The 18,348-nt window shown below is 45.1% G+C and overlaps 1 protein-coding gene across 19 annotated transcripts in view; it reads left to right on the top strand.

Annotated features, from left to right (window-relative positions):
* The window catches only part of Mta3 (metastasis associated 1 family, member 3), a 119,337-nt gene that overhangs the window by 56,756 nt on the left and 44,233 nt on the right, over positions 1-18,348 (top strand). For all 19 annotated transcript variants that reach the window (XM_087551883.1, XM_087551878.1, XM_087551882.1 and 16 more), the window contains 3 exon segments: positions 981-1,083; positions 4,451-4,550; positions 14,931-15,119. In XM_087551883.1, coding sequence (XP_087408009.1) covers positions 981-1,083; positions 4,451-4,550; positions 14,931-15,119 — 392 coding nt within the window.

Raw genomic sequence — 18,348 nt, 5'->3', positions numbered from 1 at the left:
TATAACATAAAAATGCCAGGCAGTGGCAGCTGGTACAACTAAGATACATTTTATTTAGGAAGCAGATATTTCCAGCTGTCCAGGAAAGGGCTTCTAGGATTGTGATACACCTTGGTCCTTCCACACAGGAATACTGCTGGTGTATGTCAGGAATATACTGAAGAAATAGTTTATGTTCCCAAAAATCTTCAGATGGTTAGAGGATCTCTGCTGTGTAAGAACATTTCTGGATCTACATTTCCCCAACTTTATGTGGTTTTAAAAAATAGTGGATAGCTAGACAGTCTTGTAATTAGTTTTGAAGTCGTTGAGATAGTGCCTCGATGTGTTGTCCTAGATGGCCTGGAACTTGTCCATTTTCCTGTCTCTATCTCCAAGGTGGAGGAATTGTGGGCATGCACCCTCACTCCTGGATGAGGTCTCAGGGGGTGTATGCTAACACTACCACAGTGTAGGTTTTGTTGTGTCGCAGTTTCTGCACACCTGCTATCAAAGGATGTACTCAGAGGTGACCACTGTGTGCCTGACATTTGAGCATTTCTAACATGTTGGTAACCATAGTGTCAACCATATGCTACAGTGTGACTAACAATAACCACGTGCTACAATATCAATAAATAACTACATGCTAGTGTCAAATACAATAACCACATACTGTAGTGTCAATAACAACCACCACATGCTACAGTGTCAATAACAACAACAACCATATGCTACAGTGTGAGTATCAACCACTCTGCAGTGTTAATAACAATAAACACATGCTTACATTGTCAATAACAGCAACCATATGCTACAGTGTCAATAGCAACAACCACATAGCAGCCATGTGCTACAGTGTCAATAGCAACAACCACATAGCAACCATGTGCTACAGTGTCAATAGCAACAACCACATAGCAGCCATGTGCTACAGTGTCAAGAACAACCATGTGCTACGCTGTCAGTAACAACACTCCCTTTCCTTTGTCTTTGGGCAGGCGACTCAGATGAGAGGGAACAATCAAAATTGGAAGTTAAGGTTTGGGACCCCAATAGTCCGCTTACGGATCGACAGATTGACCAGTTTTTAGTTGTAGCCCGGTGAGTATGCCACTATAGAGTCAAGTCTTTATGTGAAAGCACTTACGCTTATGGACAGTTCTTTTTAAAAAGGACTTGTTATTTTTATTTTATGTGTATGATTCTTTACCTGCGTGTATGTAAATGTATATATGTGTGTGCCTGTTGCTTTTGGAGGCCAGAGAGGTTATCGGTTATCCTGGAACTAAAGTTACAGACGGTTGTGAGCTGTCATGTGGGTGCTGAGAATCGAATCCAGGTCCTGTGAGAGCAGCCAGCTCCGCAGTCTTCGTTTTCTCCCTTCCTTTCTTCCCCCTCCCCACCCCTCTTTTAAGGTCAGGTCTCACTGTGGATGTGGCACTGACTCTGTGCTCAGGAAACTCTCCGAGTGGTAGATTGTTGAGGAGGCCTGAAGTTTTCCAGTTTTATTTACATCCTGGTTTTTTTTTTCTTTCTCCAACTATGTATATTATTGACTTATATGAAATGGGAACAATGAAATGGGTAAACAAAACCTCCAAATACCAAATCTAAATAAAAATTAGAATCAATGGTTTTTAGTTTTTGTTGTTTTTTTTTTGTTTTTCCCACACAGGATCTCATTCTGTTATAGTCAAACTGTCCTCAAACTTGTAGCAATCCTCCTGTCTCAGCCTCCTGGATGCTATGAGTACAGGTTATTCCACACTATGCCCAGCACCTGTTCCAACCACATTACTGCAGTTGTAGCCTCCACCATCTCCTGTCCCACCTTTATAGCGCTGGTTCGTGGCCTCAGGTACACGTCCTGTGCTCTGTGGTTGAGTCCCCTGCAGCTGTAAAGTGCTAAGGGCGCGTGTAGGTATGGAACAGTCAGCATTGTCTGGTCCACCTAGTGGGAATATAAACTGGCACAGCTACTTTGAAAGACTGTTTGCTGTTGATTCCCACACATCCTGCATCTCTCTCTCTGCCAATTCCTCATACAGGAGAAAAGCATCCTGGGCACTGGAGGATGTGCATGCAAAAGGCTTTAGTAGCAGCCGTCACAGCAGCTCCACTGTGGTGATGTCCGGGTGGAGATGTGATATTTATTGTCCAGTTGGAGAGGTTAGGAGGCAAGAGAGGCCATTTCAGAGGAAATGTATTAATATCACTCCAACAACTTAGACACCTTTAAGCGGATTTAAACAAGGGGAGAAGTGTGCAGCCATGTGAGGGGCTGTAATCGACCCAGAGCCCGGAAGGCAAATGCCAGATTTGGAGTTGGATGCTGTCCGAGCTGCCACTCCACATTCCAAGTGAGCCTGTGCCACAGAGACCTGACCTCAAACAGCAGCGTGTCTGATGCGTGTGCGGAACACTCAGCTGTGGTCTTAGCATCCTGGTGGTGCCAGTAATGACAGCGCACACCTATAGTTCCAACACTTGGGAAGCTATGGGCTGGCCTCAACTTCACAGTGAGAGCCTGGTACGGTGTCATTTTTGTATCTGCGGTTATTATTAGCTTTTGTTTGTTTGAAACAGGGTCTCACTGTGTAACCCTGGCTGGCCTGGAACTCACAGAGATCCTCTTGCCTCTGACTCCCAGACTGAAGACCTGAGTCACCACAGTCAGCCATGTTGATCTGTTTGTTTGTTTGTTTGTTTTTGAAGTTGCAGTGGTTGGTCCTTTTGGGAGGAGTGTGGGAAGGGTTGACCACCTTCTAATTCTTCACGTGGGAGTTGGTTGGACCCTGGCCACATTGACTCTGTGAGAACCGAGTATCTGTATAGTATGGTAGGGCTTTTTATTACCGATCAGATTTTAAGTAAACTGAGGTGAAGAAACACCTTCCCCAGCTCTCACGTTTAGCAAAGCAGGCAGCCCATGCATCCTGCACCCGTGGGATTAAGTAAGGCTCCTTGCACACACAAAGGCTCCAGATTATTACAAATGGAAATCGGTGCTGTGGAAGTTGCTTCTTAAAAAGGATGTAGTAAAAAAAAATGTATTATTTTGAGTCTCCACAGGAAGGGGTTTCTGTTATAACATTCTATGTGAGAAACGTTCCTGGGATTCCACGGTTGGTATTTAGAACTTGCTTCACGGTGGTAGTCAAACTCTCAGTTCATTTCCTTTTCCTATTTTTGAGCACGTCTGAATACCAAATGATCTGTCCCGTGGCATTTTAGACTCCATCTTCCTTTCCTTCTCTATGACCACACAGGTTTGGGGTTTTTTCAGTTTGGTTTTTTTCTCCTTGCTTGAATGATAATTACCCACATACGCGTAAGTGCTTGGAACCAGAACTTTTCACAGTCCAGGTTTGTGGTTTGTTTCGGATTTGGCATCTGCCTGTGTGGTGAGCTGTCTTGGGGATGGGTCCCCAGACTAAACATGAAAATCGTTTGTTTCATACGTATTATATAGAGCTTGAAAGGAAGTTCATACAATACGTTTTTGTTGTTTTGTTTTCAGATAGGGTCTCGCCATGTAGCCTTGGCTGGCCGGGAACTCACTATGTAGACCAGGCTGGCTTCCAACTCATAGATATCCTCCTGCCTCAGCCTCCCTAGCACTGGGATTAAAGGGATTTGCCACCACACCATCCTTCATGCAGATGAGGTTGTACAGGAAACAAAGTTTAGAACAGAATTATTTATGGTGTCACATCAGTACTCAAAGGTTTGGAATTTTTGAAAATTTTACTTCTCAGGATTACTCAGTCTGTGTTAAACTTTAAACGAGAAAAATACCTTTCAATTGATATTTAATTCCGAAACATCCAACAATTTGTTTTTCCTTTCTTTTAGAGTTAATTATTTACTAATTTACTATCCAAAAGTGTAGTCGTCCTCCCTGGTTTCTGCTTCAGTTCCTGCTTCCAGTTAAAACATAAAGGCAGGGAGGGGCTGGCCCACAGCTTCCTCTGTCAGTCAAGCTTATGCTGGTAAAGCATGAAGGCCTAAGTTCAGTCCCTCAGACCTGTATGTGCTGATGTGGGCTTGTAAGCCCTGTGCTGTGGAGGCAAGTGGGGACACCCTGACTTGCTGTCCTAGATGTAAGCCCTTAGGTTCTAGTGTGAACAACTCTCTCAAAAATAAGGGGACAGCTCCTACCAGTAATGCTGGAGCTGACCTCTGCTTTCTGCATGTGTGCACACATATACATATGGCTTGGCATTTCCCATAACACACACACACACACACACACACACACACACATCACACACACATCACACACACAGGCACACACAAACACACACCAGACACAAAGGCATACACACAGGCGCACATACATACAAGCACACACACATATAGGCACACACAGACACCCTTCTCACACACTAAATGTAAAACAGAGAGTTTTTTAAAAAATTAAAGGAGTACCTGGCTCACTGTTCTCAACTGTGTTTGGCTTCCTCAGTGCCGTGGGAACATTTGCCCGTGCCCTGGATTGCAGCAGCTCTGTGAGGCAGCCCAGCCTGCATATGAGCGCGGCTGCGGCCTCCCGAGACATCACCTTGGTAAGAAGCCTTTTGCCATTTGGGGTAATCTTTGGCTGCTTGCTCAATTATAACCATTCCGTAGAATCGGAGATCTTTGGCTGTTAGCCGTTGACTATGAAGTTGACTCAGGTTAGCAGTTGGTTAACTGGGCTCCTGAGTGACCTCTTGTTTGTGAGCTGGGACAAGTGAACAGTGTTAGGGAATGGGTGGAGAGTAGCAGGACGCTACTTGTTTGGTTTCTTCAGGCTTTGTGCTTTTCCCTGTTCATCTATCTGCTTGGCCTTAGGTACTGACAGTATTTTATTCTTTTTTATACAGAAGGGGTCACTGTTGCTATCACTATTGAGACTATCGCTGTGATAACCACATTTCAATTTGGGGGTGAATTTTTAATGTTCAAATATTGTGTTTTATTATATTCTTTTTTTTTTTTTTCGGAGCTGGGGACCGAACCCAGGGCCTTGCGCTTCCTAGGTAAGCGCTCTACCACTGAGCTAAATCCCCAGCCCCTATATTCTTTTTTTTTTAAAAAAGATTTATTTATTTTATTTATATCAGTACACTGTAGCTGTCTTCAGACACACCAGAAGAGGGCATTGGATTCCATTACAGATGGTTGTGAGCCACCATGTGGTTGCTGGGAATTGAACTTGGGACCTCTGGGAGAGCAGGCAGTGCTCTTATCCACTGAGCCATCTCTCCAGCCCCTTATTATGATATTTTCATACTTGTTATACTTTGCTCATATTCAGGCATTTCACACACACTCCCAAGCACATCCAAATGTTTCTTTAAAAAAGAAAAAAAATTTGAGACAGGGGCTCATGTGATCAAGGCTGGCCTTGAACTCACTGTGTAGGTATGGGGGATGTTGAAACTCTGATCCTCCTGCTTCTGTCTCAGTGCCTGGATTATTTGGTGGTGGTTTTATTGCTGTTTTAATTTCACTTTTTGTTGTGTGTGTGAGTGCATGGTGCACGTAAGTGAATGAATATAGCACGGTGTTGAGTATGAAGAGTTAAATTTCAAAAAGTTAGTCTCAAACAAAGTCCAGACATGCCTGAGAGAATTTGAGATAGGGCTCACCAGCCCGACTATCAGCTCCCAAGGACACTGGCCATCTGGAGCCACCCCCTCCCCTTCCTTCACTCCCTGAGGATGGGTCATCCCCCTGCTGCAGTGAGATGAGTTGCCCTGCCCACATTGCTGAGATGCTAGATTACACGTATGCTTTGTTGATGTAACTCCGTGCCAAAAGTAACTGTGCACCCTTTGTATTAGCCAATAATGTGTATCCACACGAAACCCCTGGTTTTCCCTATATAAGCTCCTGCCTAGAGAGGCTCGGGGCTTGACTCAATCTCCTGTGTGGGATACGTCAGCCCGAGATCTTGTAAATAAAACTGCCTCTTCAGGGTAACCTGAAACTCTTGAGCCTGAGACACTCTCCTGCCTGCAGAGTCATCCAGATGCAAGATCAGCCATCGCACCTGGCTGAAGACTATGAAAGAAGCATTTTAAACAAACCTGTGTATATGTCTGTGTACTTACTAGAAGACCTACTTTTATTATTATGTTCATGACCTGTGGGTGTGGAAGTTAGATGAGCCTAATCCTCCTGCCTCCACCCTTTTGTGCTAGAATCCCAGGTGTGTACCAGTGTATAATAACAGGCTTACTGCTATTATACACCTTCTGAGAAGGCGACTTCTGACTCTCCAGTGTTTCCATCACTGCTTGTTTGTTAAGAGTTCACTTTATCACATTATTTTCAAAATTACAGTGATATAAATAAGTGTATTTGTTTAGAGACAGTCTCGCTATGTGCCTGGCTGGCCTGAACTCAGTCTGTAGACCAGACTGGCCTTGAATCCACAGAGAATACACTTGCCTCTGGCTCTGCCACCCTGGGATTAAAGGCGTACGCCATCACATACACCCAGCTCATTACTACAACCATTAAAAAAAAACAGAAGTAGACCTGGAGGCGCAGGCAGCTGTGGGCTGTGCTGCTGAATCATATCCATTCTTGTCTCTACCAAGGCCTTTCTTGTTCCACCAGCTTTCTTTTCTACCCGCCCCCTGCCTCCTCTTCATTAGAACAGTGCTATCTTTCTTGGTTAGCTTTTCTTAAAGATGTAAGGGGTGCACGTGTGTGCATGTGTAAGAGAGAGAGAGACAGACAGACAGACAGACAGACAGACAGACAGACAGACACAGACAGGGTGGAGAGAAACAGAGATGGGGTAGGTTGGACAGACAGACAGACATAGGTGTTAACCTTGGCTTCCTCTTTAAACTGCTGTGGCTTCAGGTTCATTTGGAATCTTGAGGTCCTAGGAATTCCTTGTGGGCCTGGTTAAGACTGATGCTAACCTCTGGATAGAGAGTTTGGGGATTACTTGCCAGACAGGATATATGAAAAGCTCACAGTGGCCTTTCACTGTCCATTTTCCTTGTGGAGTTTACGGAGGGGACTCCAGCAGGCTTTTAGCATTCCTGGACTGTTTGCTCATCTATCCTATCCCTTTTGTCAGTCTCCAGTAATATATTGGGGGCAGGTAACTGTTCACGCCTGATTCTGACTTCCTCATTTCGAGTTCTGTTATGAATGCAGCTGAACTGCAGATTTCCAGTGCTGCTAATCTAAGATATATGCGATGTATATTGTTAAAAGAGTCAGAAGACCCTGCTCCATAGTGCACCCCTGTTGCCCTGTCTCTTGGGAGGTAGGGACAGGCAGAACAAGAGTTCAAAATGCAAACAAAACAGAATATCCTGGGCTCACGGAAGGTTCATACATGAATAGAATGTGTTTTATATAGTACACAGAGGGGAGACCGTCAACGAGAAATGCTTACATTCAGCTGATCCCCTCCCCCCTCCCCTAGGTGGTAAGTAGTGTAAGTCAAACCCTGCCTTCTCTCACTGTGGGAATATTGTGGAGGGAATATCACACAAAGAAAGATGGCCGTGAAGTAACCAGGTAGTGTGGCCATGGCACCAATGTTGCATGTGCCATGTATGCAGTCTATTGTCACTGGCATTGGTAGAGTGCCAGCCTGCTCCACCCATTTGTGGTGTTGACCACAAGGCCACCCCTTGGCCTGCAAAGCAGCCTCAGTGTTGTCAGTGACATGCCTCACTCCCAGGGTAGTGCTCCCAGAGGGTAGTGCTCTGGCTTTTCTTTCCTGCCTAAGCTCTGGAAACTAAGTAACTTGGGGAGCAGAGTCAAAGAAAGACTCTGTTGTTGTAGCCTTGAACACCAGGATGTGCTACAGGTAATGAACCCATGGCACCAAACAGTTAATAAACTGCACAAAGACCCACTACTTGGATTAGTGAGCGGCAGGCTTTCTGGTGGCAGGCCGGGACTGAGGAAGGTTGGCTGTGTTGGTTCACTAAGAGATGGACTCGTCCTGGAACAGCACTAATGCCTGTATCACAGCCAATCTTCTAAAACTGTCCCTCACTTCCCTGCTCCCACCCATGTCCCTGAGGTGTACCTCCCTCACTCCAGCTCCTTCTCATGTCCTCAGGACTCCAGTCAGGCATTATCCTGAGCAACCTCCCTGACTCTGTGCGTGTTTGCCAGTGTGTGTGCACACTTACATGTGTGCATTACCAGATGACAGCCTGGGGAGTTGACTCAGGTGGTCAGGTTTGGTGGTGAGTGTCTTCACACACCCAACCCTGCTGGCCCCAAGCACGGCTTTCTTTCTTTTTAAAACTTTTTTTTTTTTTTTTATAAAGAAAGGCTTTTGGTATCGTGGCTTAGCCTTGACCATCCTCGTGTACTGATTTCTGATGCTCTTGCCTCTACGTCCTGAGCACTGAGATTAGTCTGTGCGCGGCTGACGGGACGCAGGACTTGGTGCGTATCAGATGAGCATTCTGCCAACTCAGACTCGTCAGCCAGTGCTTGACGTCTCTTCTCCAGTGTAGTATGATCAGAAGATCACTGGATTTGAATGCGGGAATACAGTAGAGAAGTTTAAATACCCAGACTTGGGGATGTGAGCTGATAACAGCCTATGCATATAGTACCTTAGTAAAACCACGACTTTGTACTGTGGAGTCTAGACACAGTAGGAAGGCATCCTGTGTTCCTGTCAGGTTGACTCCACAGTCATTACCTCATCTGCTTCATCATCTCTCTAAGGCCAAGAGGCCAAAGAACAAACTTAGGGCAGGCGAATGTAAGCATCCACTGCTTTTATCTACGTTCCTGGTGTCAGACAATGTTTTACCTCTGTGGCCTCACAGAAGCTGGGCCCTGACATTTGTGGGTGTGAGACTCCTACTGAGTTTGACCACTCGGCTTTAGCAGAAGTGGTTCCATTTTGATTTGGCCTAATCTGTGGGGCCTACTGCAGGCACGCAGCGCAGAATACACAGTGGCCACCTATCGGTTTTAACTACACATGAGTTATTTAAGTGGTCACCTGTCGGTTATTTCCAGACAGTTTGAGAGTGGTTTCAGAGTGGCTATTCCTTTATTACTAAGTATTTGTTGTTCCTAAATAATAATTTTTTTCCGCACTAACATACTATAATGTGGCACTGTGTGACGGTTTAGTGAGGGGCTTTTTCCGGTTGACCATATGTTCCAGTACAGTCCATCAGAGCAGAGAAGCAGCTCTCTCCTGCCCCTAAATCTTGCTTATAGTTTATGACATTTGTCATTTGTGTGGTACCCTTTAGTGCTGTGCTGATGTTCAGACTTTGCCTTTGTGGCTATGGTATTTTACACACACACACACACACACACACACACACACACACACACACACACAGAGGCGGGGGGAGAGTTTTGTTTTCCTTGATAGCTTTGCCATATAACTTTTTATATGAGATCTTTATTGTATGCTTTGTGTTTAATTTTCTTACTTTGCACTTTCTTTTCTTCTTTCTTTCCTGCCTTTCTTACTTTCTTTCTTTCTTTTTTTAAATTGTTTTTTTCTCTATGAGGGTTTGTGGTCAGAGGAAACATGTATGTTCCCAATTATTTTAATAGGTTTCAAATTCTACATTTTTGGAGGCTATTGCTAGAAGTTTCACCCTGGAGAGTTGGCTAGGTAACATCTGCTCCCTCCTCATAAAGCCTCAATGGCAAACCATAGTTTGATTCCACCACAGTTCTCCCTAGGGAAGCAGTGACTTTACTAGGCTCACTTGCAGAGTGGAAGGTCTGCATCCAACATGGCTTCCCCAGGATTGCATAGACGGTAGGTAGATGTTCCCACTACCAGCACCCGACTTTCCCAGCATGTGTACTCCACCCCAGAAGGCCAGGTACAATTAGGGTAAAATTACATGCAACTCGATGGGAGGTGTGGGTGGGTACTTGGGTGTGGGTGCTAAGCCGCCCCACCCCTCGTCTTCTCAGAGAGAACCTCAACGGTCAGCAAAGGTAGCTGTGATAACTTTGCAAGCAGGTAAGGGGAACTCATGATGGGGTGGCTTTGCCTCAGAGCAGAGTCTTATACCACAGAGGGAGATGCCGAGTGGAGTTTGAGGCAGAATCTCATATAGCTTAATATGTATCTGAGCCTAGCCTTGACCTCTTGACCTTCTTGCCTCCCCCTCCCGACTGCCCGCATTCAGGTGTTCCCACCCACAGCCAGCTGTAATTTCTTCTCAGGCTTGAATCAGGATATGTTGTATGAGAAAAGACTCTTTTCAATTTTAAAAAAATGAGTACTTTATCAAAATAAAAAGAATCATGATCTCTGCCTATTGTGCCCATTGAATATTGAAAGTGGATGGTACACGTTTTATAAAAACTAATACTTTAGGCTGGAAAGACGGTTCAGTGGTTAAGAGCACTGATTGCTCTCCCAGAGGTCCTGAGTTCAATTCCCAGCTACCACGTGGTGGCTCACAACCATCGTTAATGGGATCCGATGCCTTCTTCTGGTGTGCTTGACTGAAGAAAGCAACAGTGTACTCACATAAAATAAATAAATTAATTTAAAAAGAAGACTAATACATTGACCACAGTTTTAGATTTATTCCTACGCGTTTGTTCACCTTTTGCTTGGAGAGAAGGTTGGGTCCAGTGAGTTTGAATTGACTTAACATCTCCAATGCTACACCTTGTGCTGGAGTTAAAAGGGTAATGTTTTTTATGAAATCATTCCTGGGCAAATCACTAGTTAGTCTTAAACTTGCAGGGTAGAGGGAGTGCACGGAATCATGGAATCCCAGGTGAAGCGTGCATTCTCTGGGAAGCAGATAATGATGATGTTCAGGCCATAATTTATTGAAGTTCCTTCGGAATCAGCCTGTAGCCAAGAAGGTAAACAGGAAACTGGAAAGCCAGGAGAGGTGGTTGGTTCTCCCTGCAGTCTGAATGGAAGTCTGCTGGCTCCTGGGCGCACTGAAGAGACACCACAGATGCAGCCCTTACTCACCACGTCATCCACTCAGTCCTAAGTGGAGACAGTTCTATGGAGACCAACTGTGGAGGTGCCTGCCTGCAGAACCTGGAGTACCTCCATGAACGTGTTCCTTGTCCTCCGATGGCGCACTCACACGCTGCCCCAGAGCGCAGAGGCTTACCCAGTATGTCTCTCATCGCACACACTCAGCTGTCGACTGGCTAGGATTCTGGTGAACTACATTCTGCCAGGCTATCTGCAGGCCACTTCCGCCCTCCTGCATCTCATAGCCTTCGAGAACACAAATCAGTAGCACAAGAGACCAAGGCCAAATGCACAGCCTCATTGTAAAGATTGCGTATGTCATGTATCAACATCCTGCCGGCCAAGCAAATCATGTGCGGAAACCCAGTATCCCAGTAGGGCAGAGTAGCCTCCTGTGGAGGTCTGGGGTAGGGGTGAATTGTTTGAACAACAATCATTTTTTACCACAGTGTGATTCTGTTTAATGAACAAAAGATGAGAAACCCCATTCATTGCCAAGATCTCCTTGTCAGTCTTTCCCCTAAAATACTTGTGTTTGTCATTTCCATCTGTTATGAATGAGGTGACATGTGACAACACCTTCACTTTTTGGCAGAGGGAACAGCTTGTGCTCAGTTATGATTTTCAAAATTTAGATCCGAATGGATCTTGCAGCGCGTGTACGGATCTACTGAAAAGATGTGACCTCTACAAAGTATTTATCCGAGGGGAGACTTAGTTTTCAAACCCATCTTTAATTTTAAGATGAGATCTATGTGCAATAACATGTATGGAGTGGCCGTCATAGATGCAGGCATCGATGTAAACTCACCACTAGGTGTAGATAAGTGTAGTGTCCCCAGAGCGCCCTACGTCTCCCACTCTGGAACACAGAGAGGATGCATCACACGGAATTTGGCTTTTGTTTTATTGAATGTTGTTTTCTGCTGTTGAAGAAGCTCTGTTTTTTACTTAAAGCTTCTTAAAAGAGTAGTTAGCTCTCACGAAAGTGCGTTTGAAAGCAACACCTCTGCCCCTCAGAGAGCGGAGGCTAATCGGACCCTATGCGACAGGACCCTCTGGTTGATGTAGTGAAATTGCCCCCTGCAAGTTCGGCTCACACTGCACCACCCACTCCAACAAGCTGTGGTTTTACTCACTAGAGAAAATGAGTGTCGTGGTGTTAATGCAGGCTGGAGCTGAGCGGTGGCTGGGAGAGCTGCCCTGCAGGCTGGTGCATCTCCTGAATGGGCATCCTTGTACGTGGCTTGTGCCGTGGTCTAAGCGTGGCTGTCCTCTGATTGAGCAGTTGACGAGCTGTCACCTGAGACAAACACACTTCTATTGATGTTTTGGTTCCAGAGCACCAGTTAATTATAAAAATTTTAGAAGAGGTGTTGAGGATCAAACCTGTGTTGGAAAACAAGTCTGGCACGGAGCTACACTCCAGCCCTTGTGTAATTACTGGCTGTGTTGTTTTTGTTTTTTTTTGGGTTTTTTTGAGTCAGGCCTACTACATTTAAGGATAACATTGACTTTCTTGCTACCTCCACAACCCAAGTGCTGGGATTGGCTTTTGAACACTATCTGGTCTTTTAGTTTTATTACCTGTTGTTAATTTAGGACATTACAAAGTAACAGTTTATGGCCTTATCCTTAGTTGAAAGGATCCTTAAATGCCATTGATCAGTCTGTTTTTATAATGAGATGGTGAGAAAGAGCTCTCAGATTTAGAGATAAAAGAAACAGCTAAATCGAAGGGCCTATTTAGTTCGTTAGCTAGAGAATCAGAAATGTATGGGTTGTGGACCTTGGCAGGGTGTGAGCAGGAGGCAAGAGCCCTGGTGCAGAAGGTAGAGCTTCCCTCAGAGGATGCTGGCCCACCGCCTGCCGCAGATGAGCATCTTAACAGTGGCCACTCAGCAACCAGCAAGGGAACCTGATAACGGACATTTTCTTCTTGACTTTTGGCTTGTGGAATGCAGTGATTTGCTTTAAAGTTAAGTGTGTTCAAACCTTGCCTCGTTACTGAACAGATCTGCACTAGCCTTTGACTCTGTCAGCAAATTCATTGTGTGTCCACGTGAGCCATGTTGGTTAATATCTCACAGAGTAAATGCATCCTTGTGCTGTAGGATTTCACTGGCTGCCTGACTTCAGATTTGTAATCCTCCTGCCTCACTCATGAGTGCTGGGATTGCAGATGTATACTACCATGTCCAGCTGGGAATATATTTTTAAATAATTAGCTAACCAGGTAATTAATTAACTGGTTTATTGAGAGACAAGGTCTCGCTGACTGGCTGGACCTCCTCTGCTTCGCAAGTGCGGGAATTAAAGGTGTATGCCATCACGCCCCACCCATTTGGGAAGTTTGAAATGATCACAAGGTGCTTCTGTGAGTTTGAGGTTGGCCTGGTCACCTGGTCTACAAATGGAGCTAAGACAGCCAGTGCTCTGTTACACAGAGAAACCCTGTCTCGAAAAACCAGCCAAACCAAAACAAGATGCAAGGCTTGACTCATGTGCTTGTGTGTGTGGTAGGAGCAGACGGAGAAGCAGGGTCACCTTGCCAGCCAGCCTTGGCTGGTGCACATGCATGGACACACACACACGCGCTCACACACACACACACGCTCACACACACACTTACACACACACTTACACACACACGCTCACACACACATACACGCGCACGCTCTCACACACTTACACACACACAGAGTTGATTGTCCTGCACTGCAGTTTTCTTGGTATACATAAACGTGCACACATATAAAGGACTCTTCCTCTCCAATAGAGAAACTATCAAAAGTTTAGTTTTACATGCACTGCTGACTGGAGAGAAATTAGGGTCCTGGAAATCAAGCCCAACACTTGATGCGTGACAGGAAAGTACACTACCATCAGCCACCCCCACAAAGAGCTGATCGTATAGCCTACTCTCTGTCCTCAGTTCAAGTCATTCTTTTGCTTGTTTGCTTGGTTGGTTGGTTTTTGTTGTTATTGTTGTTTTGTTTTTGAGATAGGGTTTCTGTGTAGCCCTGGCTGTCCTGGAACTCACTGTGTAGACCAGGCTGTCCTTGAATTCGCCTGCTTCTGCCTCCCTCGTGCTGGGATTAAAGTCTGTGCCCCGACTGCCTGGCTTCAGATCACTCTTAGAACACAAAACCCACACTGGCCCAGCTGCTCTCAGGATGCCTGGTCAACTGTTGTTACCGCTCTTTCCAAAGGCTCAATCCAGTTACATTTGAACGTGGATTTGTAATCTTGTTTTGTGTTAAATATGAACACATATCCTTTTTACGTCTTTATTTTGTGTGTATATGTTTGTGTGTGAGTACGTGTGTGCCATGATGTGTGCATGGAGCCCAGAGGACAACTTTTGGGAGTCAACTCTTTCCTTCGACTATGTGAATGGGGGACTAGGACTCAGGTTGTCGGGCTTGGGAGCAAGCAACCTTTGTTTGCTGAGCCATTCGTTGGTCCAGATGTATAAATTTGCTTTAACTATCACGCACCACTCCATTTTTCTTTCTGTCTCTCATTTTCATCCATACTACATTATTCTCTTAACTGAACCAATGCTTTTAATACAACACTTTTCTCTTTCACACGTATTTTTCCTCGGTCAGTGAAGATCATGCCAGTTTTCTCTAATAACTGAAGAGACTTGACTTTCTTTTTCTTTTTCTTTTTCTTTTTTTTTTTCAGTAAGTAAAATCTTGACGTGAAATCCATTGTGTCTTAGTTTAATATTTTGAGCATTGGGATCCTCAGAGTCATTACCATTTCAAACGGCTCTATTTCTACATACCTTAAGTAGTCCAGGTAGCATTCTCTTAAAGGAATTGTTTGGAGGTGTCTGGCCATTTGATTTTGTTTCTTCAAAGGAAGTGCTGAGGAACCCACACATTCTGCGCTGGTGTTTCCGTTCTCTGCTGACCTGTGCTCGCCCACCTGATGCGCCTCTCCATTCTGTCTCCTCCAGTTCCATGCCATGGACACGCTGTATAGGCACGGCTATGACCTCAGCAGTGCCATCAGTGTGCTGGTGCCGCTCGGAGGGCCGGTCCTGTGCAGGGACGAGATGGAGGAGTGGTCTGCCTCTGAAGCCAGCTTATTCGAAGAAGCACTGGAAAAATATGGCAAAGATTTCAATGACATCCGTCAGGACTTTGTAAGTGGAGATCTGTGAATGACCTGCTGGGATGGGAATATTGTTCATTTTTATCTCTTGAGTAACACGTATGCATTTAACATGCCTATGGTGAAGTTCATGTTGGTGTCAGGGATTAAAGTCAGGGCCTTCAGAGTGTGTTTTGCTACTGACCCCACACCCTCAGCCCCGACAGTAATTTTATTTGCTTAAAATAGAATGAGGGGCCACTTATAATGGAGGAGATTGACATTTGCTTTGCACTGTGAATACCCAGGGTGAGGAGTCCTGAGGCCCTGGAATGAACTGTGGTTGCATGAATGTCCTCTGCAGCTCTCTGATTTCCAAGCTGAAATAAGGATGCAGTGTTCTACTTAGAATTCTATTATGTCTAGAATTTACCATTTCTCAGATTCATTGAGAAGTTGTGTGTTCAAATTGTACAGTGTGATGATGTGATGACATACTCTGAGAAGTGGTGGCAACACCTAACACACATTTGCTGACTGTCGTGTGTGTGTGTGTGTGTGAGTGTGTGTGAGAGTGTGCAAGAGTGTGAGTATGTGTGAGAGTGTGTGTGCGTGTGTGAGAGTGTGTGTGAGAGTGTGTGTGAGTGTGTATGAGAGAGTGTGTGTGAGTGTGTGTGTGAGAGTATGTGTGAGTGTGTGTGAGAGAGTGTGCAAGAGTGTGAATGTGTGTGAGTGTATGAGAGTGTATGTGTGTGCATGTGTGAGAGAGTGTGAGTGTGAGAGAGTGTGCAAGAGTGTGAATGTGTGTGAATGTGTGAGTGTATGAGAGTGTATGTGTGTGCATGTGTGAGAGAGTGTGTGTGTGAGTGTGAGTGTATGTGTGTGCATGTGTGAGAGAGTGTGTGTGTGAGAGTTTGTGTGAGAATGTGTGTGTGTGAGTGTGTGTGAGAGTGTGTGTGAGTGTGTGTGTGAGTGTGTGTGTGTTCACACCCATGCACTTGCACTCCACCGCTGAACCGTAACCCACGCCCACTCACACCGTTTTGGTCAGAGTTTTGCTAAATTGCATAGCTAACCTTGAGCTTCTGACCTGGAACTTGAGGTGTGCCTCAGTGTTTCAAGTAGCTGACATTATAACCGCACAACCACCCCAGGTGTCTCGCTTTCCTTAGTTAAATTTATTCTTTCTGAAAAAATTTTTGTTTGAGAGCTTCATAAATTAACTTTCTATAACTATCTTTCTTTTTAATTGTAAAGATATATTTGTTTGTTTGTGGTAGGGCCTCACTCTGTAACCCTGGCTGGTATTGAATCTGGGCTGGTCATCCTGTGTCTGTCTCCTGAGTGTTGGGATTAAGCTGGAAACCATTGTACTTGCCTGAAAATACACTTCTTGACTACACATTAGATTGGAGCTGGTATCTGCCTTTGATTTGTTGGAAATCTCTTGAGTCAGTTCTAAAGCAAAAAGTACTACTTAGCAATAGGGATTGACGCAATAAACCCCAAGCAGGGTTCTTTTTTTAAAGATTTATTTATTATATATAAATACGCTATAGCTGTTTCAGACACACCAGCAGAGGGCATTGAGTCCCATTACAGATGGTTGTGAGCCACCATGTGGTTGCTGGGAATTGAACTCTTAACCACTGAGCCATCTCTCCAGCCCAAGCACAGCTTTTGTATGTTGTTTCCAATGAGATCTGTTCTGAGAAAACCTCAGTTACATGCTATGATTCCAAATTCTAAGACCAGCCAAGTGACATGTCTCTGTAATCCTGTGATCAGGAGGCTGAGGCTGGAAGATCATAAATTCAAGGCCAACCTAGGGAATCATGCTTTCTTAAAAGTTATGGTCAGGTGGCCACAGCAGTGCAATGCTATGGTTGTAAAAGCTATTAGCAGAGTAGAGCTAAAGTGTGAGATCAAAAATGTCCTGAAGATCCTGTTCCCTAGAACAGGACATGGTGAGGTGTTTCATCTGGTAAAGGCCCTCAGCTGCTCAGCCTTACATCAGCCATCTAAGCTAATCTATAACTACTATGTGGTCCTTCAGCCCCAGCCGCTTTCGTCTCCTCAGTGTCTCCCTGAGTTCATCTTCCTGCTGCTGTAGGTCCGTCTCCCTGGTCTGTGTCTCTTCACAGCTTCCCAGGTAGATCGTTTTATTCCCGCCACTATTTCCCAGAATCCTCTCTTCCTGCCAGTGTCCCACCTCCTATTTCCTGCCTCGGCTCATTGGCTGTCGGCTTTTTTATTGACAGGTGGAGCTTTGATTCTCTCTACAGTGTGAGACCCTTTTTCAACAGCATAAAAGTCTACAGTTTTCATAGCAGAGTGTTGGAGGAGAAATGCTGAATTGAAACCGCTTTTCCTATTTCTGTGTTCTGGTGGTGGTTCCGAACTCAGAATTAACTATATGTTAATTCTCCAGGCAGGAATGTTTACATTGGTGCCAGCAGCTGAGTGATCTCCCCTTTTGCCATTATAGGGTGTTCCTTTTTCTACGGCACCCGTTCCCCGATATCAGCTGTGTCGTCCTTGTCGATTAGCATGCATGTGGCCAGAGGAACTATCTCGTATTTTCTGACAGGCCTAGTGAATGTTTACTGGCTTGTCTTTTCTCTGCCCCTTTGTGCTTGCCGTTTTGTGAATTGCTAGGCCTCACTGAGCATCAAAACAAAGACAAAAATTTAAACCTGTTCCTTTGACCTGGAAGTTCCTACCAGATTCATCTGCAACTTTGGTATAAAAATTCCACAAAATGCAGTTTAGAGGACAGAGCTATGAGACCCCACATTTCCTAAGCAAGGCCACTCATCCGAGTCTCACAGGACCTCAAAGATCTGAGTTCCCTGCTTCAACTAAACATTCTCCTCACCCACCAGGAAAGGCTCCCTACCCAGCTAGTTTTCCTAGCATCCCACCCCCACTCCAATCCTCTCCTAATAGGATTTGCTGCCTGGCTAGCTTGCAGGATTATCCCAACAAGCCGGCCATATCCACCCATGGGAACCTTCCGCAGCATCCAGGAGTCACCTCATCCCTTTGCCTTCAAGCCACTCCATTTCCAGGTGCAGCACTCGCGCCTTCCAACAGTGAGCACCAGTGACTAAGCCAAGCCATCTGTTTGCTCTTATTTTTAAAGATTTATTTATTATATATAAGTACACTGTGGCTGTCCTCAGACACACCAGAAGAGGGCATCAGATCCCATTACAGATGCTTGTGAGCCACCATGTGGTTGCTGGGATTTGAACCCAGGACCTCTGGAAGAGCAGTCA

Source organism: Rattus norvegicus, chromosome 6 (assembly GCF_021556685.1).
Source record: "Rattus norvegicus strain SHRSP/BbbUtx chromosome 6, alternate assembly SHRSP_T2T, whole genome shotgun sequence".
Taxonomy (NCBI): Eukaryota; Metazoa; Chordata; class Mammalia; order Rodentia; family Muridae; genus Rattus; species Rattus norvegicus.
Note: the sequence above shows the minus strand (reverse complement) of the source record. Positions and strands in the feature narration are given on the sequence as shown.